General features: G+C 46.3%; 1 protein-coding gene across 3 annotated transcripts in view; it reads right to left on the bottom strand.

Annotated features, from left to right (window-relative positions):
- Window positions 1-455: 455 nt before the first annotated feature.
- CROCC (ciliary rootlet coiled-coil, rootletin) overlaps window positions 456-22,717 on the bottom strand; it is a 463,946-nt gene continuing 441,684 nt past the window's right edge. For all 3 annotated transcript variants that reach the window (XM_086921919.1, XM_086921920.1, XM_086921921.1), the window contains one exon: window positions 456-1,478. In XM_086921919.1, coding sequence (XP_086778045.1) covers window positions 1,398-1,478 — 81 coding nt within the window. In that variant the 3' untranslated portion in view covers window positions 456-1,397. The remainder of the gene's footprint in view (window positions 1,479-22,717) is intronic.

The following is a 22,717-nucleotide window of genomic DNA, read 5'->3' as shown; positions in this document are numbered from 1 at the left end:
CTTCGACACCAAACAGCTCAACTGCCTTAACATCTATGCAGGTCTACGCTTGATGTATCTAATGCCTGCCAAGTAACCTTGTATCCTCTATGTAATAATGAGACCTATGGACATACACATCCTGTGCAGATCACCCATGTAATAATAGGACAGTAGTTACATTATCCCTCACACTCTCTCTCTCCTTTGGCTAAGCCCATAAATCAACGCCTCTTCTCCTGATCGTAGAGCTAATCCTAAGTGAGCTGAATACCAGCCAACCAACACATTTTCTCCTGGTCAACTGTATAATACTGGAACAGTTCCATTACGCACAACGGACACTGTCAGGTCGCCAAAGTAATACTGGAGCAGTGGCAAAGTTGACGAAGTAGTGGTCCTGGGCAATTTCTGCCAAGTGGCAACTAGCCCTTGTGTAATAGTGCATTAGTCTTCTTTGCTTGATTTTTTTTATTCATGCAGCCCCTGATGGGAAAGCAACATGCAACATCAGAGTAGGACCCAAAACTCAGAAAAGGAAATGCCAGAAATTCAATCCCATAAATTACCTAGGAAATAATTTGAAGGCAAGCATGCAAGGAAACAAACAGACTTAGATAAATATGCAGCTTTCTGTCAGCAATATGGAAACCCGATACCTATGCATCCTGGAAGTTCAATATTATCCAATGTCACAAAATGGGATCCAGGAAGAAACAAGGAAATGTTAAAGATTTTTCAATTAAATCAATTAAGAAATCAGATTGTTTTTCAATTCTTTAACAAACTCCCCATCACCAAGAACTCTAGTAAAAGCCAACACGATAAGAAATATTTCAAAAAGCTATACGGTTCTAAACAAATGTTCGAAAATTTTCAATGATTAGAGTGTCTTGTTGATTCAACACAAAACAAAATGCTAGCTCCTATGGCAGCAAGTTGGCAAACCCCTCATATCAAGGAAACTACCATAAAGGAAGTCCTCCTCACAAAACCTTGAATGTTGGTCGCAAAGTTTGTTCGATCTATTGCGTGTGCTGCTTTTTCACCCCACCACAGTACCCACTGAAATGTTTCAAGTAAAAATAAAAGACCTACAACAAACAGCTCATTCGATTCCCATTAAGAGCAATACACTTTAAAATGGATTCAAGATGCATGGATCTGCTGTTGTTGCGGCTTCTTGAAGATTAGCACCGCAATTGTTCAGTAGGTCCTGCCCTCTCATCTTAAGGAATTTCTCCTTTTTAATCTATCCTTTCACAGTGGCTCAGTCAAAAATTCAGTGCGTAAAAAGATTTAAAAAACAGATATCTGTAAATTTGAAATACAGGCTCTAAAAGTGTCCAACATTGCAATGCACGCCGGTGCAGCTGTCAAGAGTGCAGGATAGTAGTGCTGTCAGTTTCTGCTCGCTGTCAGTTGCCCGAGAGGATGGAGGAGTAATGAGGCTGGCATCTTCGAAGCTCCTGCTGCAACTGCTCCTTCAGCATGGAGATCTGGGGAGAGAAACGTCCAATTAGCATTCAACAGCATTGGGCGGGAGGAGATACACGGATAAGGGTGACTGAGTGAGTGGTGAGTTTGACAAGAAGGCAGGGGAGCACTGGAGTGGATAAAAGGGGTTCTCAGGAGTGGGTTGGGTCAATGGGAGAACTGAAGCTGGAAGAAGGAAGTGACTTAGCGGACTGTGTGACTGAGAGGCAATGGAGTGAAGGACAGCGACAGAAAGATTCCCTGGAAAAAATGAGTGGGTAAGCAGGGAGAAGAGAAATACTGTACGACTAGCAAAACAGAAGGAATACATTTTTAGAGCTAGGGAGATAGCGTGGTATGGAGAAGCGGAAGGGAAGAGGGGTGTTGCAGGACTAGGAGGGGATGGGTGATTCTGAGAAAGGACAGTGCATAACTGGTAGCAAGGGATGTGCAGATGTAGGAGTGAGGAATGACTAGGAAATAGGAATTGTACAGAATAAAAGAGGTGACAGAGGAACAGATCTGCACCCCTGGAACAAATTGGTGTGGAGGTCAGGAAAGATCAGCATCTCAGGAGTGCCGTTCAAGTGTTACGCAGGAGGGATCGCCATCCTCTATAAGGAACATCTAGTTTGTCGTCTATTAGGCAGTCCATTACTTGATTGTGAAAATGCCCACTTCTCGATTACCTTGTCTCCTTCAGTCTCCTTCACAGGGTTCCTAGTATACCGCCCACCAGGATCCTTAGGACAATTCCATAAGACACTGTTAGAAACGGTTGTAAACCTTGCCAGTTCTGCCTCCAATTTCACTATATTGGGAGATCTGAACCTCCATTTCGACGATCCACAAGACATGATAGCCATGGATCTAACTCGAGATCTTGAGACTTGTGAAATGGTTCAAAAAATTCAAAAAGCCACCCATATAAAAGGACACCTGCTTGATCCTATCTTTTCAAACATTATAGACTTAACCATCACCGATCCAAGCCTCGTTCCGTGGTCAGACCATTTCACCATACCTTTCACTTGGAGTGCCCCCCCCCCCCCCCCCAGCACAGACCAATACTTTTTGCAGAGTGCAGACAAGACATTGGTCTAAACTCAATTTAAATGAATGGTCAGAAGTACTTAGTACCACTTCACCTCCCACTAATTCTGATATCAATACAGCAAACCTAGAGTTTAACCAGTGGATAGAGCACTCACTGGACACCAGTCTCCCTAGGAAACCCGCAATCCAAAAAAGAGGATCAATCAATCATTCCTGGTTTAGCCCAGAGCTCCGAAAACTCAAACGGGGATGTAAAAAAGAGGAGAGACAATGGAGAAAAGACTTTGATTCAGAGACAAAAACAAAATACAGAGCCTCCTTCAAAGCTTATAAATCTTCTTTAAAGGCAGCCAAAATAGCTTTCTACGTCGAGAAAATCATCGCATCTCCTAATTCAACTAAAGAAATCTTTAGAATTGTCAAGACTCTGCTGAAACCCCCTGACCCCCCTCTCGCCCCTAACACATCAGGGTCCCGTTGTAAAGAACTTGCACTTTTCTTCCACACGAAAATTCAAAAAATTCTTCTAGGTCTCCCACACACTACCATCCCCGATTCACTATCGTTAACTAACCCTCACTTTCAAGTCGCTACCCCTGAACTCTCCTCTTTCACTCCGCTCACCGAGGAATTGTTACTCCCCCTCATCAACTCTGTGAAAAGTGGCTCGCCGCTTGACCCTGCTCCAATTAACATCTTGAAATTAATTCTGCCCATTATCGCTACTTCAGTCACCAATCTGATCAACTCCTTGATCGAAGCAGGCACCGTTCCACGGGACTGGAAAATGGCCATGGTCAAACCTTTGCTGAAAAAAGCTAACCTGGACCCGGGAGATCTATCCAACTTTCGTCCCATCTCCCTTCTCTCGGGCATCAGTAAACTGGCAGAAAGATTTGTAAACCGCCAACTGTCCTCATTTCTGGAAAACTCTAAATTACTTCATCCTTCTCAAACAGGCTTTCAACCCGGACAAGGGACGGAGACGGCACTTCTTAAGGTGGTTGAAGAGTCGAGGAGGATCCTGGACACAGGTGGCAATGTGGCCATCATCCTCCTCGACCTCAGCGCCGCATTTGATACGGTAAGCCACCGTATCCTCTTGGCCCGTCTAAACAAAATCGGTGTCTCGGGAAAAGCCCTTTCATGGCTTGAATCTTTCCTCCTTGAAAGATATTTTTATGTATTTGAAGGGGACTGCCAGTCTTCTCCGATACCCTTGGAGTGTGGGGTACCACAGGGCTCCGCCCTGAGCCCTACACTTTTTAATGTGTACATGTCCCCCTTGGCCGAGATAGTGGCTCCCTATGGAATTGAATTAATCAACTATGCTGATGACACTCGGCTCATGGTCTCTCTGAATCAGGCAGATCTGTCCCACACGAGTTTGAGTGATTGTCTTGAGGAGGTAGCAAAGTGGATGGGCCAGTCCCAGCTCAAACTCAACAATGAGAAGACTGAACTGATGCTACTGGGTAGGAAGGCTTCATTCAACTCCCCTATGTTATGGCCCTCTTCTATGGGCGCTGCCCCAACCCCAAAAAGTGTGATTAAGAGTTTAGGATTCTGGTTAGATGAGGACCTGTCTTTCAAAGCAAAGGCCAGGAAAACTGCTGCCACCTACTTTGGCCTGTTGAAATCTATACGCAAAATCCTGCCTCAACTGCCTGACAGAGCCAAAAAGATCCTGGTCCAAGCCATGATTTTGTCCAGACTGGACTACGGCAATGCGCTCTATCTGGGAGCCCCGGCCTATGTGATCTGCAAACTCCAGGTAGTCCAAAACTCAGCAGCTAGACTGCTGACGAGCACCAACTATCGCTCCTCAGCCAAGCCAGCGTTAAGATCACTTCATTGGCTACCGATAAAAGAACGGGTACACTTTAAGGCCCTCTGTATTGCCCATAAAAGTCTGCAAGGCAAAGGCCCCAATATCCTTACTAACCTGATCAAACCATACAAAACGTCCAGAAATCTCCGCTCCAATGATCTTAATCTGGCAGAAGTCAATAGAATCCATAAGGCTCGTTCTGGGGGACGCCTTTTTTCCCATAACACTTCAAAGTTATGGAATTCTACGCCACTCTCCCGTCGTCAGGAATCCAATCATCTTACATTCCGTAAGAAAATAAAAACATGGCTTTTTCCCGGTTCTTCCCCGGAAACCAACTGCTAACTGTATTCCATCTTTCACCTTCAGACCTGTGTTGTAGCTGAAGCGCTGGGATGCCTCCGGGTACCCATGCACTATAAAAGACTTATTTTCATTTTCATTTCACTGGGATGATGGGGTATGCAGAACCGGAGGAAAGGGATAGCGGAGGTATGGAGGGATGGAAAGTAGGACTCAAGTCAGAAAGGGGCTGGTGGGGGTGAAGGGGTGACTGAGGGAAAGGAGGTACCGGGATAAAGGGGAGCCGGGGTAAGTTGTGACTGAAGAGGAAGGGGCGGCTCAGGTGTAAGGACCTACTGGGGATAAAGGAGTGACTAAGGGTGGACGGTCAACTAGGGGAAACAGTGACCATGATGAAGTGATGACCTGGGCAAGGGGCCAACTGAGGCTAATGGGTGACTGGAGAAAGGGTGACTGATGGGAAGAGGCATCAGGGTAAAGCAGAGACTGAAGGTGAAGCAATGCCAGGAATGACTCTGAGGGGGCATGGGGTAAAGGTACAACTGGGTGGCCTTGCTATTTTTATAATTGGCCCCAGATGCTTTTACACTTTTTTGTATCATTAACTTTTTAAGGGCTGCATTAAGATTAAGGAACACAAGGGGTAGCCGAAGCCCATAGATTTCTCTCCTGCCATTCTGTCATATTGTTTTATAAATGGTTTCCAAGTTTGAAGATGATTTTGACTGGCGAGGGACAGGTCATATGTGAAGTGTATATTTTTAATTATATATTGAAATTCTATTATGTAGATTTTAGATAATTGAACTGTTTTTTTTCTTTAATTTAAAGCTTGTACTTGCAACCTTTTTCTTGGATAAATTGTTTCTTTTATGGTATTTTTATATACCGAATAAAGATTGTTTAAAAAAAACTGGGGTAAGGAGTCAACTGGTGAAGAAGCGGAAAATAGTGACTGAGTGAACAAGGGGAACATGAAGGAAAGGTAATTAGAGAAAATGCAATCTAGGGGAGAAGGGTTAATGGGTAAAGAGTGGTCAGGGGCAAAGGGTGACTAGGGGAATACTGGGAATATAGAGCAATACTGGAAGGAAGGTGTGACTGGGGAACAAAGAGTAAAATAAAGGGACGCCTGGAAATAAGAAATACCGACGAATGACAGGAAGGTTTGAAAGGCAGGAAAGGGGATTTATTGCAGAGAGGAAGGGATGTGTAGGGATGGGGAAAAAAGAGAAAACCGGGAATGGGAGAGAGATGATTGGGAAGATGGAGGTCTGTATGACAAGCATAAAGGAATTATTGTGAACAGAAGTGTGGTACTGAATGGAAGGGTGTAAACGTGTGTGTGTAAAGTGTGTGTGGCACCTCAAAGGATTTGATATGCAAGACTTATAGGGTGGGGTTTGTAGGACAGGGAGGATGGGGCAGGTAGTACTGACAGGAAGTTGTATACAATATAAAAATGAATGGAAGTTCGAGAAGATTAGCAAAGGGTTGCGCAGGACTGGGGCCATCCAAAAGAAATTTAAGTGGGAAAACTCATTTATTAAGGTAATATGTATACAAGAATGATGGTCTACACGGCATAAATACAATAAATGACAACTTAAAGAGTAGTGATGTTGAGATATAGTCTAGAAATACGATGTAATTACAGAGGCGTATTAGAGGCCTAAGTTAATGCTGCGGCCCTGCTATCGGTATGGAGATTGTTGACATAATAGCTTCAACGTCTAGCACCAAGTACTGCTGTTATGCTAGGTGTTGTGGGAATTACTTTCTCGCTCAGTTTTGTCCTCTTGCAGCAGGAGAAGTTGTAGATTTGCACGCATCAGGAACAGTCTGAAATTTTCACAGCACCAGGTGCTACAGGCCTACCTTACTCACCTTCGGAAACACTCCTTTTGGTCGATACTCTATCTAATCACAGATTCCACACCATTTGAATATTCCAAGGCATTAGAATGTATTCAGAGAATTTCAACAGCAGTGCTCCCGTGTGCCTACAGGTGTTGCCTGGCTGCTCAGTTTTGTCTGCTCTGCCTCACAAGTAAGATACTATAAACCTCATCCCTGTGCGTTGATGTTAGCCTTTTGTCTTTTGCCCTTTCAATGCACTCTGACGTGGAATATAGAACAATTGCTGGTGACGGTAGTCTAATTTCTAATTGGGGCATTACATCAAACAAGCAGAATGTGATGGGAGAAATACTTAACATGAGTCTAATCACTGGCCATTGCTGTGGGTAGCATTCCAGCCCATTGTTCTTTCAACCACTATGCCACCTCAGTTTGAACCCAGCCATATGCAAATCAACCTTGACTCTGCTCCAATGGGAACAGTCCTGCCCGAGCTGCAAGGCCAGGCACTCACTGAACAGGAACACAAGCAACCCAAGACCGGTTTCGCCCTGATTGGGGCTCATCAGTTGGGTGTAGCTTTGCTTCAATGGCACTGAGCATGGGACCCGTGTCTGGGCATACCCTTACCACATAGGGTGTTACATCAAACACACAAAAGGTAAAGGGATGTGGCATGGTAGACAAAAGAACGATGGACTGGAATGCTACCCGGAGCGATTACCAGTGGTTAGACTTATTGCAAGCAGCCCTTCCTTAGTCTTATTGCAAGCAGCCCTTCCTTCACCTTTTGAGTGTCTGATCTCTAATTTGGGACATTTTTTATATGCGAAAGAGGCCACGCCTCAGAATAAGGAGGTAGGAGGGCAGTGCAGAATCTACAGTTAGATAGAGAATCTATCAGAAAGAACATTACTGAAGGAAAGTAACTTGTTCTAATTGATACTTCTTAGCACAGATTCCTCACCTATACAATAGACATCAAAGCGGGGGGGGGAGGGGGCTAGTGTGTGCACTCAGACCAAACATTCCTGTAGGATAGAGCGAGAAAAGTGACTGTCTCACTCGCAACAGCAGGCCCTTGCAGGTAAAAGCGGTGGGGCCGGGTGGGGGATTTTGACTGCAGAGGACCACAAAGGAAAATGTGATAAAGAATACATTTTCCCTCATCGTCTGTCAAAATCCCCCCCCCCCCTCCCCTCCCCAACCAGGCCCCACCGCTCTTACCTGCATGGGCCACTGCTGGTCACTGAACCAGGCTGTCAAGACAGTAATGCTTATTTAGTGAACCTATGCACCATTGCCCATGTTGGAGCCTAGCAGATGGCAACTACTGGCACCCTACGTGCTAATGCCATGCCATCGTAGTGTCCCTGGCTCCAGTGGAATGGGCTTTAAGGCCGTTGGAGGTTGCTTATTGGCCAGTGCACAGCAAATCTTGATACAAAAAAAGGTATGCAGTTCTTACTTTGTTCATCCACATAATGACAATATCAAAACTCATAGCCCATTTGGGGTCCAATTGATGGAGTCTCTCCTCTTTTGAAGGGGGAGGAGGAACAAAGAATGTGGGCAGAGTGATCTAATGGCCAATATTGAATGTGTCACAAAAAGGTCAAATTAGCCGCCCGTATTTTCAGTACTAATTAGTCTGGGAAGAAGTTGGTATAAGGCTTTTGCAAGCAAAGTTCCTGCAGTTCTCTAATGTGACGAGCTGACATAACTGTAAACGGGGAAGACAGTTTTCAGCATTAACAGATGCAAGCAAGCAACTATGCATATGCTTTAAGGGTGTACAGGTAAGAAATGTCAAGACCAAGCTAAGGTCCCACTGGGCTATCACAAACAGTTAGGGAGAGAACATAAAGGAGCATGTGACTTTAATGTTTAATATACTGCATCACAACTCGACGTGAACAAGGACGGCTTGTCCAGCAAACACAGAAAATATTGACAAATAACCTTTAGAAGTGCCCACTGCAGGCCTTGCTGGGCTAAAGACAGAAAAAATAACACCTGACAGTTTCACTAGTAAGGGGGTCAATGTCTCAGACACCACTTCAAGTTACAAACTTGGCCCAGATCCCAGCTTAGAAACATTTTGTGGAAGGGCATTTAGTAGCGAGGATAACATTCACTACCTCAGACAGTAATTTAAAACTCAGTCAACTGCTGTTGCTCAATTTCTATGCATGGAGGTGCAAGATGTGTAGATTCAGATGAAGGATCCTGCCCTGAGACAGGAGACAACATCTGATCAGTTCGTCCACTCTAGTATTCAATGGCTTTGTCAGGTGGTTGGTGCCCAAGATGTTCTATTTGTCCAGCACTCTCCAGAAGCAAGGAACCTCCCCTCACAGGGCTCAGGACTTCACTTGCAAGATTGACTTGATGCTGGCTCTCTTTCCAAGACCAAAGCCTCTGATCTCAACTTTTCTAGGTCACCCTCAAGCCCAACCGCATTGCATATGTTGCAACAGTGAGGTACTCCAAAAATAGTGAGGACTTATGGGCCAGATGTAGGCAATCTCAATTTACCTATTCCTAAATACCGAATTTTACCGATTTGGTATTTAAGAATAGGTAAATGGGATGTAGTTAATTATTTGGTAAATTTTACCGAATCGGTAAGATAAGTAAATACCGAATCGGTATTTACCGATTCGGTAATTCCCATTCATTCCTATGGGCCTGGAGGCCCATAGGAATGAATGGGAATTACCGAATCAGTAAATACCGATTCAGTAAAATGGGGAACACATTCAAGGGTTGCTGGGTGTCACTTTGACACCCTGTTGTACCCCTGAATCGTGCATGTGTGCACATGTGGCACACATACATGCCTTAAGGGCATGTATGTCTGCCACATGGCACAGTTAAAAAAGCACAAAATTGCTTTTTTTTAAGGTTTTTGATATTTACCACCAACTTGTAGTTGGTGGTAAATAACGAATCCTTAAATGAGGAATGCACTCACTTGAGTGATCCATACATTCAGGATTCTGTAAATTACCGATTCGGTATCTTAAGGATTCGGTAATTTACAGATTCCTTAAATTACCGATTCGGTAAATTACCGAATCCTTCAATTTGGCCTCCTACATCTCACAAGCCTAATACTGGTTGGTAACAATAATACCCAATTTATGGGTATATGATGGTTGATAAGTGTAATGTTTATTAAGCAATAACAAGGAATATATCCAAATTATCTCATTAAAGGCAAAGCAGTAAATTATGGGATTAATCGTGTTGACAATAAAGTATTTAGTGATCGGAGTTAACAGAAAGACTTAAAATGCATAGTAAGCTCTACTTGTGGAGTCGCGCTTGAGCGCAGACCATTATCAGTGAGCGATGGCAAGAGCACATTGGAGCGCAAGACTCTTGTCCACACACGTGCTCCTGATTTAGGACGTGAAGTGAAGGTGAGGGACAGCAGTGTGGGAGAGTGAGCATCACGGCGTCGTAAATGATGTCTCGCTTATCCATTGGGGAGAAATACCGCTGTTTTCTAAGGCGGTAGACCTTGCTTTGAGATGCGGATGCTTTTGTTTGTAGCAAATTGCTCTGCAAAGCCGTTTCTTAGGCAATGGATACCTATTGTTGTGCTTTGTGTCAGAAACAGTAGTTAGGTGGTGACGGGATTATAACAAAGGTGTTTTTTTGTGAAAATAGAACAGAGGCATTAACTCCTTGGCCGTGGCGGTAATTCCGCCGCGGCGCTGGGGGGGAGTGGGGTCCGCGTGGAAGTGAAGGCGAGGGACAGCAGTGTGGGGGAGTGAGCAGAGCATCACGGCGTCATAAATAATGTCTCGCTTACCCATTGGGCAGAAATACCGCTGTTTTCTAAGGCGGTAGACCTTGCTTTGAGATGCGGATGCTTTTATTTATAGCAAATTGCTCTGCAAAGCCGTTTCTTAGGCAATGGATACCTATTGTTGTGCTTTGTGTCAGAAACAGTAGTTAGGTGGTGACGGGATTATAACAAAGGTGTTTTTTTGTGAAAATAGTACAGAGGCATTAACTCCTTGGCCGTGGCGGTAATTCCGCCGCGGCGCTGGGGGGGAGTGGGGTCCGCGTGGAAGTGAAGGCGAGGGACAGCAGTGTGGGGGAGTGAGCAGAGCATCACGGCGCCGTAAATAATGTCTCGCTTACCCATTGGGCAGAAATACCGCTGTTTTCTAAGGCGGTAGACCTTGCTTTGAGATGCGGATGCTTTTATTTATAGCAAATTGCTCTGCAAAGCCGTTTCTTAGGCAATGGATACCCATTGTTGTGCTTTGTGTCAGAAACAGTAGTTAGGTTGTGACGGGATTATAACAAAGGTGTTTTTTTGTGAAAATAGAACAGAGGCATTAACTCCTTGGCTGTGGCGGTAATTTCGCCGCGGCGCTGGGGGGGAGGGGGGGTCCGCGTGGCGCCGCCATGCTCGTGACGGAACCACTCCGTCACGAGCCACGGGCGTGCTGTGCTTGTGACGGAGTGGTTCCGTCACGGCCCCGCCCGCTCAATAGAACGCCCGTGCAGGCGCGGAATTCCTGCAGCGTGGGCGGGGCGGCCGCGCCATGACGGAACCACTCCGTCACCAGCACAGCACAGCGCGTCCGTGGCTCGTGACGGAGTGGTTCCGTCACGAGCATGGAAGAGGTTAAAATAATAAAAAAGATATCAATAATGACAGAGTTAAATAAGGATAATGTGAATCAGAAAGAATTAATAATAAGAATTCTATCTAAAGAGATACAAGTGGCAATACAAGAATCTGTCAAGCAGGCTTTAGGGAAAAGGAGCAGTATTGATGAGGAGGAATACTTTTCTGTATCTGAGGAGGAGGACTGGCACAGACGTCTAGGTGGGAAGTGCCTTTTTAAGAGGAAGTACTTGGAGGAGACAGCAAGTGAGAGTGGAATCCAAAGCAGCTCGCAAAGGAGAGGTATACAGTGCAGTGCAAGGAGTATCAATATATGAGAGATGATGCAGGGATAGCAAGAGGCAAAGCAGATGAGGATCTAGAAGAGATCTAGATGAGTATATATTATACTTAGAGTATAAGGATGGGCTAGCTGAGGAGAGTGAGTTGAGTGTCAGAGGTTAGGACAGAGTTACAGTGGTTGATCCTTTTGGAGAAAAGTTAGTCAATCCACAGAATATCAGGCACCCAAGAGGGAAGGAATGGCGGCCAATGGACCACGTTTCAGATTATATAAACGCAAGATTGGATAAGAGAAATGTGATGCGGGCAAAGTGTTCCAAGCCTGTTATTGATAAGGTGTCTATTACACCAAATTTGGACCCAGAACTCATAACATATTTATTCAAAATCTGTAAGGATACAAGACAGAGATTAGAAAAGTCCCTGAACCAATGTCAAGATAAGAAACTTGACACGCTTGGCCCATAGACCAAGATCTCTGACACTGTGGAAGAGGCCTTTTTTAAACGGATTAGACTTAGATTTGGCCCAGTTAGGTGGTTGGTGCCAGTGGGCCATTTGGTTATTGAGAAATGCAAAAGCAGGCCTTTTAGCCAAAAGTAGAAAAACAGTGCTTATGCACATTAATCCCAAACCGAGGAATTTGGCAAATAAGGAATCTAGTGAGGATGCCTGTGAATTGTTTTTTGGAGATGAAATGAAGTCTTTGTCTAAATATGTTCACACCTTCACAAGTTTAGATAAAGCTTGATCCTCTATGCATAGAGTTTTTTCAAATAGTAGTTTTTATTTAAGGGCTGGTAGGAGAGGGCACCCTACCGGGCAGGCAGGTTTCAAAGCCCAGTATCAGAACTAAGGAACTGGATACTACAGGGGAAACCAAGGAGGTTCCCATTTTATCCCCAAACAGCGAGATTTTGAGTTCGCACAGGCAGAGGAAGAGTAAAAATCCCAGACAAGGTTACTTCTAATTCTATCCCGACAGGTGTAGGAGGAAGATTAAGATTCTTTAAAGACAATTGGAGAGCAGTGGCACAAGATGTTCGGGTCTTAAGGACTATAGGAGGGTATCTAATAGAGTTCGACGCAGAACCTGTGCAGCTTAGAGAGACAAAAGAAATGGTATTTCAAAGAGTTGGAACAATTTGTACAGAAGGAGGTATTACAAATGATGAGGAATGATGCAACTGTGAGATTAGAAGAGCAGGAGAAGGGTTTTGAAAGTACTTTATTTCTGGTAGTAGAAAAGGACAATTGATGGAGGCCAGTATACATTTAAGAGACTTGAATCAGTTTGGGATGCATCAACCTTTCAAGATGGAAGGTATACATCTTTTATTAGATTTGCTACAAGATCAAGATCGAATGATGAAGTTAGAACTCAGGGATGCTTAATTAACTATACCGATAGCAAAAGAAAGCGGGGATATCTGCAGTTCAGGTAGAAAGGCCAACTGTATTAGTTTCAGAGTCTACCATTCGAGCTACCGTCAGCCCCTTGGTGTTTCACGAAGGTGATGAGGCTGGTGGTTGGTTTTCTCAGGCAGAGAGGAGTAAGAATGATCATCTATCTGAACGATGTCTTGATGATAAATCAGGATGTGTAAAATTTGAAACAACAGTTGATTATGTTAAAAAGTTTGTTGGAGGACTTAGGATTAGTAGTAAATCAGGAAAACTCTCGTTTAACTCCAAAACATAATTTGGAATTCTTGGGGTTCACAGTAGACACAGTTGTGTCAGTTATGGCTTCCAGAGAAGAAAGTGAAGGGAATAAGGCTGGAGGTGCAGCCGTTAATGAAAAAACAGCATATCAAACTGAGAGAGTCAGCTCAAGTGATTGGGCTACTGTCTTTATAAATACAGGCAGTTTTTCCAGGGCCTTTGAATTACAGGGCCTTATAGCGTTTGAAGACTTCAGGTTTTGCAAGAGGTTTGTGGAACGGAGACGTGGCGCCTCTATCTGTGGAAGCAAGAGAAGAGTTGATCTGATGGAAGGACAGTCTGTAGGCTTGGATGGTTGAGCAATTTTTGAAACAACGCCAGATTTTGGATTGGAGATGGATGCAAGCAACTCAGGGTGAGGAGCGACTTGTTTGGGTCAGGAGACCGGGGGAGTTTGGACTCTATTAGAAAGAGCGAGACACATGTGTTGCTTCGAGATGAAAGCAGGTTTGTTTGCCTTGCAGTGTTTCAGGACAGCCTTGCAAAGGAAATCTGTGTTGTTGAAGATGGGCAATGTGAGTGCTATGACATATATAAACAGGTTGGGAAGACGCAGGTTAAAGGGAATAGCGGAGTTACCAAAGGAAACGTGCGGATTTTGTTTGAAATAGATTTGAAGGAAGAATATTTGCCAGTCGTTCATAATTTCATAGCAGACTGGAATTCACAAAATGTGATAGATTAGAGTGAATGGAAGTTACGAGAGGATGTTTTTCAGGGAATAATTGAGACGATGGGTCCTTTGGAAGTGGATCTCTTTGCTTCCAGGCCAACCCTTTCAGTTACCAAATTACATCAGTTGGGGACTGGATCCTGAGGGAATGGCAGTGGATGCATTTATGCAGAGTTGGAAGGAAATGAGGAGTTATGCTTTTCCCCCATTCTCAATGATTCATTAAGTGTTTGTGCAGGTTAAAAGGCAGAAGTGTTTAAATAGTGTTGGCTACACCTTTTTGGAGAACTCAGCCGTGCTTTCCGACAGTGATGAAAATAGGAGTGGAGGTACCAATTTTAATAATGGAGAAACCGCCATTACAATGCGGTGTTTCCATGAATATCCTTACCACACATGCATTAAATGCAAAGCCTTTACAATGCATGCCTTCACAACGGACTACATTGTACAGGTATGTGTGTGGTAAGCTTGGTGGAGGCTATCGGTCTCGTTAGAGGAAACAGAGACTTCCCCTTCTTCTTGACGATGTGCGCCGTGGCTCAGTAGAGCTGGAGAGGTGATGTTGTGAAGAGGTAAGGGGGATTTTAAATTAATTTTTCTTTATTATTTATTTACATTACTATTTGTGTTATTTAATCAACTTACTTTTTAGACGGCGGAGGTGTGCAGGGCTCCACTTTTAGGGCTCAGGGGAGTGGTAGTTTTTAGAAGGGTGGGGGTAGGGGTCCACTTCTCGGGCTCAGGGGAGGGGTAGTTTTTAGAAGGGTGGGGGGGATCGAGCAGGGGTCTGTTTCTAGGGCTCAGGGGAGGGGTATTTGTTAGAAGGGTTGGTGACCTTCTAGTATGGAGGACGTTAGGTGTTCTAGAGTACTCTCATAACTTTCGGGTACAGCTGCAACATTACTCGATGAATCTTGGACTCCGAATACAAAGAAAAGACAGAGGAGCATGGAAGACATAGTTATGTTGGTGCATGGAAAAGGGATTTGGATCCCGTGGAGGTAGATGATTTCAAGTAGCAAATTTCCTAACACATTTGTTTGATAAAGGTATGTCGTATAGGACAGTGAATTGTTACAGATCAGCAGTGGAAGCTAGTCACTCACTGCAACTGAGTATATCAATCGATAAAAGTCCTTTGGTATGTTAATTGCAATTTGTAAAGTGCCTAATGCACAAGTTACTACTTGTGTAACGATATATCTGTAAGAGACATTAGCTAGTGATAGATTACTTACCTTAGAATATCCCCAGGCGTCAGACTGGATCCGGAAAGTTTTCCTCAGCAGTAACCCTGCCCGTCGGAAGGTGGCGTTGTGCGGCTCCGCGTCCGTCACTAGCGTAATAGGCGCCGAGATGACATCACAGAGACTACTTAGGCGCCACCCATGCGCACTGACGTCAGTTCTGTACACGACTTTCCATGCCAGGAGCGAAGAGCCATGCAAGAAACTGACCACTGGTGCCATGAAACTAGGCCCCTGAAAGGGATGACCGTAACCCTAGAAATCAGTTCGCAGAACGGCGAGGATGGGTGGGGCGGTAAGGAATCTATCACTAACTAATGTCTCTTACAGATATATCGTTACACAAGTAGTAACTTGTGCATCTGAAAGAGCCACGTTAGTGATAGATTCCTTACCTTAGAATAGATACCCCAGCAATACCAACCCCGAAGGTGGGTCTGCGCACAAGATTACACCAGAAAATCACGGAGAACCGAACGGCCAAAGAAGCCGTCTCTCCAGACTTGACTGTCAAGGCAATAATGCTTGGTAAATGTGTGCAGTGAGGCCCATGTAGCTGCCTGACAAATGTCCTGCAAGGGAACGCTGCGTCCCAAGGCAGTAGTGGCTGCTGTTGCCCTGGTAGAATGGGCACACAGCCCACAGGAGGCTCCTTTTTAGCCAACGAGTAAAATGCTTTGATGCACAGAACGACCCACCGAGAGATGGTATGTTTGTGCATAGGCCGACCTTTTTTGGTGCCCACGTAGCCAACAAAAAGTTGGTCATCCACACGGAACTGTTGTGTGTGCTTCAGATTGAACAAGAGCACACGTTTTGGGTCCCGACGGTGGAGACTCTCTTCCTCTTTTGAAGGATGCGGAGGCGTAAAGAAGTGATGGTCTGCCCAATGTGGAAGGGCGTGACAACCTTCGGCAAGAAAGTAGGACGAGTCCGGAAAACCACCTAGTCCGGATAACCAGAAAGCAAAGGAGGTTTAGAAGAAAGAAGCTGGAGCTCACTCACTCTTCTGGCAGAGGTGATAGCTACCAGGAAAGCCGTCTTTAGAGTTAGAAGACGTAAGGGACAGTTATGAAGGGGCGAAAAGGGAGTGCACATCAGATAGGTCAAGACAAGATTTAAGTCCCATTGAGGCACTATAAAAGGCACGGGAGGTAACATGTGCGTAATACCTTTGAGGAAACGATTAACAACCAGGGACTTGAAAAGAGAAGGCTCATCTGGAAGCTGTAGAAAGGCGGAGATGGCCGAAAGATAACCTTTGATAGTGCCCAGAGCAGAGCCCTGCTGGGCCAAAGAGAGAAGGACATCGGACAGAGGTGCAGAAAGAGGATCCACAGCCTTTGCAGTGCACCATGCCACAAACATGTTCCACCTGCAGGCGTATACCGTCTTAGTGGAGGGATGCTTGGCTTCCAGAATGACATCACAGACTTCGGGAGGAAGGTCGAAAGCTGTCAAGTGTCGCCGCTAAATCTCCACGCTTGGAGGTGGAGTCTGGACAGGTTCGGGTGGAGGACCGTCCCCTGCTGCTGCGACAGATCTTCCCGAAGAGGCAGTCGGATCGGGGGATCGATTGCCATGCTGAGTAGCTCGGGATACCAGTATCTTCGTGCCCAATCCGGAGCCACAAGGATGACTTGGGCCCGGTCGCGCCAAATCTTCTTCAGCACTCTGGGTAGAAGTGGTATAGGCGGAAAGGCGTACAACAGACCGCAGCTCCACTCGCGATGAAAAGCATTGCCGAGCGAGTACCGCCTTGGAAATTCCAACGCGAAGAAATGATGACATTGTACGCTCTCTTCGGTGGCGAAGTGATCTAAACAAGGCTTTCCCCACTGCAGAAAGAAACCTTGCGCCACGTACGAGTTCAGACGCCATTCGTGATCCATCATGCACCGGCGTCTGTGTTCGTCCACCCTGGTGTTCAGAGAACCTGCCAGGTGTTGTTTAACCACCAAAGTAACGCCTTGTTGTTCCAGCCATGTCCAGAGGCACAGAGCCTCCTGACATAGGGTCCACGACCCCACCCGCCCTGTTTGTTGCAGTACCACATGGCGGTGGTGTTGTCCGTGAACACCGGCACTACACTTCCCCAGACAGAGGGAAGGAATGCTTTTAGTGCAAGTCAGATCGCCTGAAGCTCTAAAATGTTGATATGGAGGCGGGACTCCGCCGGAGACCAGAGTCCCCTGATCTCTGCCTCTCCCAAGTGGCCGCCCCATCCCTGGAGGGACGCATCCGTCACCACTGTGTGCTCCGGTTGGCGAAGGGAAAGGGATCTGCCATTGAACCAATCGCGATTCGTGAGCCACCACTGCAATTGTCGTGCAGTGCCCTCCGAGATCTGGACGTGATCGGACAGGTTGCCCTGATGCTGTGCCCACTGGAACTTAAGGTCCCACTGCAGAGCCTGCATATGCCATCTGGCATGCTGCACCAGCAGGATGCAGGAGGCCATCAGACCCAGGAGCCGGAGGGTCATCCTGACTGAAACCCGGGATAGAGGCAGAAAGATCGGAATCATAGCCTGAATATCCCGGACTCGCTGCTCGAGAGGATAAACCCGAAACTGCGTCTAATCCAGAACCGCTCCGATGAAGAGGAGCTTCTGAGAGGGAATCAGGTGCGACTTAGGCACGTGATGGAGAACCCAAGCAAATGCAGGAGGTTGGCTGTAGTCAGGAGGTGGGCCATCGAGATAGGGGTTAGACTGGAACCCCTGATCTGCGCAGATGAGCTGTGACCACCGCCATCACTTTCGTGAAAACCCGAGGGGCACTGGTAAGGCCGAAGGGGAGCACGGCAAACTGAAAATGCTCCTGGCCTACCGCAGGTAATGCCGGTGGGCCGGCAGGGGCAGGACGGGGATATGAAAATAAGCGTCCTGCAAGTCCAACGCTTTCATCCAGTCTCCAGGGTCGAGAGCAGACAAGACCTGAGCCAGAGTCAACATCTTGAACTTCTCCTTCCGGAGGAAGCAGTTGATGTTCCTGGGGTCCAGAGGTTGGGGACCAGAAAGTAGTGGGAATAACAACCACGTCCTACTTCTGGCCCAGGAACGCGCTCGATGGCGCCCATGGCCAAGTGGGCCGTGACTTCCAGCAGGAGAAGCGCAAAATGGTCCCTAACATGCGGTGGAACTGAGGTGAGATTGCTGGAGGGGCAGTTGGCCCCCTGTCCCGCCGTGGTGAGCATTACGTCCGCGGTCGCGCTTAGGTTGGTTCTGCGCAGGCTTCTGGTTGAACGAACGTGCCGGGGCGCCCCTTCCGTGGCCACAAAAGCAACGAAAAGCAGACGTGGCCGGGCGCGTGGTGGAGAGACCCAAGCAGTTGGCCGTAGCCTGGGAGACCTTAAAATGCTCCAGCGAACTATCTGCCTTATTGCCAAACAGGCGAGTACCATCAAAGGGCATGTCCATAAGAGAACTTTGAACATCCTCTAAAAATCCAGTGGACCGCAAACAGGCATGGCGACGGAGGGCCACTGTCATGGAAATCGCCCTACCCAGCGAGGCCGCTGTGTCTAGTCCACACAGGATGGCAAATTTTGCTGCATCTTTCCCCTCAGCAACAGCTCGGGAGAGCACTGTCTAAACCTCCTCACTGAGGCAGTATCTGCGCAACCGTGCCCCACACAGCATGGGAGTAGCGGCCCAAGAGGCATGTGGTGTTCACCGACCACAGCCCTAAGCTGGCAGATAAAAACACTTTCTTGCCGTACTGTTCCTGCTTCTTGGATTCTTTATCCAGCGGAACAGTAGGGAATGCGCTTTGGGAAGTGGAGGGTTGGATGACCAGGCTCTCCGGGGTAGGGTGGGTTGTCAAAAAGCAGGGTCACCCGGGGCCGGGCGATGACGCCGGGCTATTTTTTATCCACGGGAACCCCAGTGGCTGGTCTAGACCAGGTGTCCATCAGTACGTCAGTCAACGCCTCATTGAATGGTAGCAGGGGCTCCGTAGAGCTTGCTGCTGACTGAAGTACTTCAGTGAGGAGATTAGTTTTGAGGGTCAGTGTAGGCAGGTCAAGGTCAAGAGCCTCAGCTGCTCTATGGAGCACCACAGTGTATGTGGCGCCCTCCTCCATAGGCACAGCAGAAGGAGAAAGAAAACCAGGATCAGGGGAGAGGTCAAGGCCACCCGCATCCTCCAACTCGTCCGCCTGTTCCGACCCGCACTACCGTGCGAGAGGATCTGAGGACACCTCCCAGTCATCCACTTCCTCCACTGCCCGTGGAAAAGGCTGCGGCGTTGGGGCTGGGACAGGGGAATATAAAGGGCCGAACGGCGCCGGGAATGGCACCGCTCCGGCTCCGCGTCTCAATTAGGGTCCCAAACAGGGGCAAAATCGTCCGGGAACCAGGGCAAAGGCGGTGGTGGAACAAACGGAACCGATTGCGGCGCTGGGAACGGAGCCGCCGGCGGAGGAGAAACTTGCGGAGCCGGAGCTGCCGGCGGAGGACCTTGCGGCGCCGGGGCCGGAGCCGGCAGCAAGGGAGGGCCCTCAGCTGGGACCGCGGGGCCAGAAGGCGCGCCGGCAGGAGCCCGAGGCCTGAAAAGGCAGTCCATGGCAGCAAGAAAATCTTGCACCTGGGCAAGAGTCGCCGACGGACCGAGATAAGGGGGGTAGGCTGCAGGACTCACAGGCTCCAAAGGAGCTGCAGGGGTGGTACCCCCGGTCCCCTCGTCCGCGTCCGGAGACCAACTGGGGGACGTCGGAGAGCGTAAACGCTTCTTCGACTTCTTATGACATCTCTTACCCGATTCCAAGTGTGAAGACTTCGAACCCGAGGAGCGATGATGATGGCTCGGCGGACGGTCCCTCGATCGACCCCTGGACCTCGAACGGCGCGGAGGCGATTGCCGGGCCTCCAGCAACTTACGGGACCACTCCCGTAAGGCCATCGGAGCCATGGACAGACAGTCGGAACATGACCGGGAGTCATAGTCGCGCTCTAGACCGTACAGACAAACACCATGGGGGTCGGCCACCGACATTGTATGGCAACAGGCCCGCAGGATTTAAACCCAGACTAAGTGGCACCAGGAGTCAAAGACTCAAAAATAGAAGACAAAAAGTCTCAAAAGTTTAGACAAAAGTGACTAGGGTACGTGCTCTAACCGACTCTGCACTTGCTGGCGCGGATAAAGAAAGAACTGATGTCAGCGCACATAGGTGGCACCTAAGTAGTCTCCGTGATGTCATCTCGGCGCCTACAACGCCAGCGACGGAAGCGGAGCTGCACAACGCCACCTTCTAACGCGCTGGGGTACTGCTGACGAAAACTTTCCAGATCCAGTCTGACACCTGGGGATACTCTAAGGTAAGGAATCTATCACTAGTGTGTCTCTTTCAAATACCAGCAGGTCTCTAAGCGCTGTGTAGAGCACATGTAGAGTGATGAAAGGCATTCGGTTGAGAAGGCCACCCAAACCGAAGTACCAGACCTGATGGAAGGTAGATTTGGTTGTTCCTAAATTATTTGAGAGTTGGCCAGCCATCAGATATTTAGAGGTGAGGGAACTCATTAGGAAATTGGCTACATTACTTTGTCTCTTTTCGTTCCACAGAGTATCAGATGTAAAGGCCCTGGTAGTTTTGCATATATTTTTTCAACAAAATGGTGTAGTTTTTGAGGTTTGCAGATGGACTAAAACCATGTCTGGGACTAATTTTTATCCTATTTTCCATGACTCACCTAATATGTACGTGGTATGATGTTTAAAATTGTATCAATAGGATGTTGGAAAACATAGCTGCAGGAGCTGAATAAACTGTTAATATCCTATGTGAAGCATTTTAATGCTGTGTCAAGTGCTACAATTGCAAGGGGGGTGAAAGCTGCTCTGAAAGAGTCAGGTGTTGAGGTGTCAAAGTTTAAAGCTCATTCAATGAGGGGAGATAAGTCGAGTAAGGTTTGTATATTGGGTGGTCATTTGGAGGATATTTTGAAAGCAACTAATTGGTCTTCTGCGGAGACAATTTAGAAGGTTCTATTTTAAATCTGTAGATCATGTTTCAAAATGTATTTTGAAAAGACTTAGAACATGCATAATGCTAGCCTCCTGTCTTGGCATAAAATTATGATTCTTACAAGTTTACTGAATAAAGAATCAAGATTCTATTAAGGACATGGAGGCTAAGATTATCCCACCCGCCCTTCCCTTGTGAAAAGGTTGGGGTTGGTGTTTGACAATTTTGTATTAATTGTTGTTATAAGATTCTATTAATATTGTTGTTATAGAATATTTAATTGAAAGTGTAATTATTTGTTGACTTGGAGAGATTAAGAATAGGTTACATAATTTGATTTCTGAATTAGAAGAGGATGGATTTGGCAGGATTTATAGAACAGTCCAGAAGACGAACAAACAAAACAGGAAGAAAATGGAGGTCAAACTGTTTATACAGGACCAAACATTCTTTTTACCATTGTGATGTTGTTAAGTTCTACTTGAAAGCCTTTAATGGTTTGCCTCTCAGAAGGAGTGAATAAAAGTTAAAAGCATAATACTAGCCTTATTGTCTTTAATAAAATCTTGTTTCTTTATTCATTAAAGCTACAAAAATCGTCAATCCCATTGAATCTTTCCCTTATTGTTTAAATCCCTTATTTAGACATGAGTGGTAACAGAATAGATACAGATTTGTGGATGAGGAAAATAAGTTACTTACCTGTAACTATGGTTATCCAGTATTGGGGTATCTTTCATAGATTCACATGTCTGAATCTTTCCCAATCGTCAAGATGGGACTCCAATCTCGATGACGGGGAATGATTCAGGCATATGAATCTATGAAAAATACCCCAATACTGGATAAGTGGTAATTACCTTCCTGAATCATTAACAAATCAAGAGGAATCTTCCATTCAAATTATATCATTTACCAGGGCAAACCCTTCAATGGAGGATTTGCCACTTCCTCTGCAAATCGAAGAATTAGCTCTTACTTGCAGAGATCTGTTAAGTGTAACTGTACATCTACAGGATTGAAAGGAAAGGTGCAATATTGTCAATTGTTTGCATTTAAGTAGCCAACAAACACAATTGTGCTAATTTCATTTCCAGATGGGGTGCATGGTTGTGACTTTGTTCACTGAGATACTTGGTTAATCAAAAATAATTAATTAGATAAAAAGAAATCAGAACAAGCATGACTGTCCGAGTTAAATGATGTGGAGGCAAGTCCTTGCTGGTAATAATTGGTTTGAATGGTGAAGCTCCTTATAAGGGTCAGAGCTTGGTAAATTTGATTGAGAGAGTGTGCAGACCTGGAGTGGTGTTTCTCTTATTCCTTAATGGTGTCACACACTCTGGATATACTAGCCTTGGTGGACAGCATTTCATTTAATTGTATAGTCACTATCACATTTTAACACTCATTTTGTAGTAGAAATGACATAACCAAAACATTTTCTTGCATCGCTGGCTAAAAGCATGAGATTCTTGGGGGCATGGCCAAGATAGCGACTGGAGCAGATGTTTAATTGAGTGCTCCGGCCTGGGCCCGGCCTGTATCTTGCCTCATCCTAGGTGTAGAGTTATTTGCCCATCACAAGGAAAGTATGCCCCCCCTCAGAAAGTCCGAGAAGATAGAAAGCCCAGCTTGATTTGGTGCCCGGGCAC

This window comes from Lissotriton vulgaris, chromosome 5 (assembly GCF_964263255.1).
Source record: "Lissotriton vulgaris chromosome 5, aLisVul1.2, whole genome shotgun sequence".
NCBI classification, from domain to species: domain Eukaryota; kingdom Metazoa; phylum Chordata; class Amphibia; order Caudata; family Salamandridae; genus Lissotriton; species Lissotriton vulgaris.
The sequence above is the reverse complement of the archived record's forward strand: the minus strand, read 5'-3'. Positions and strand labels throughout refer to the sequence as shown.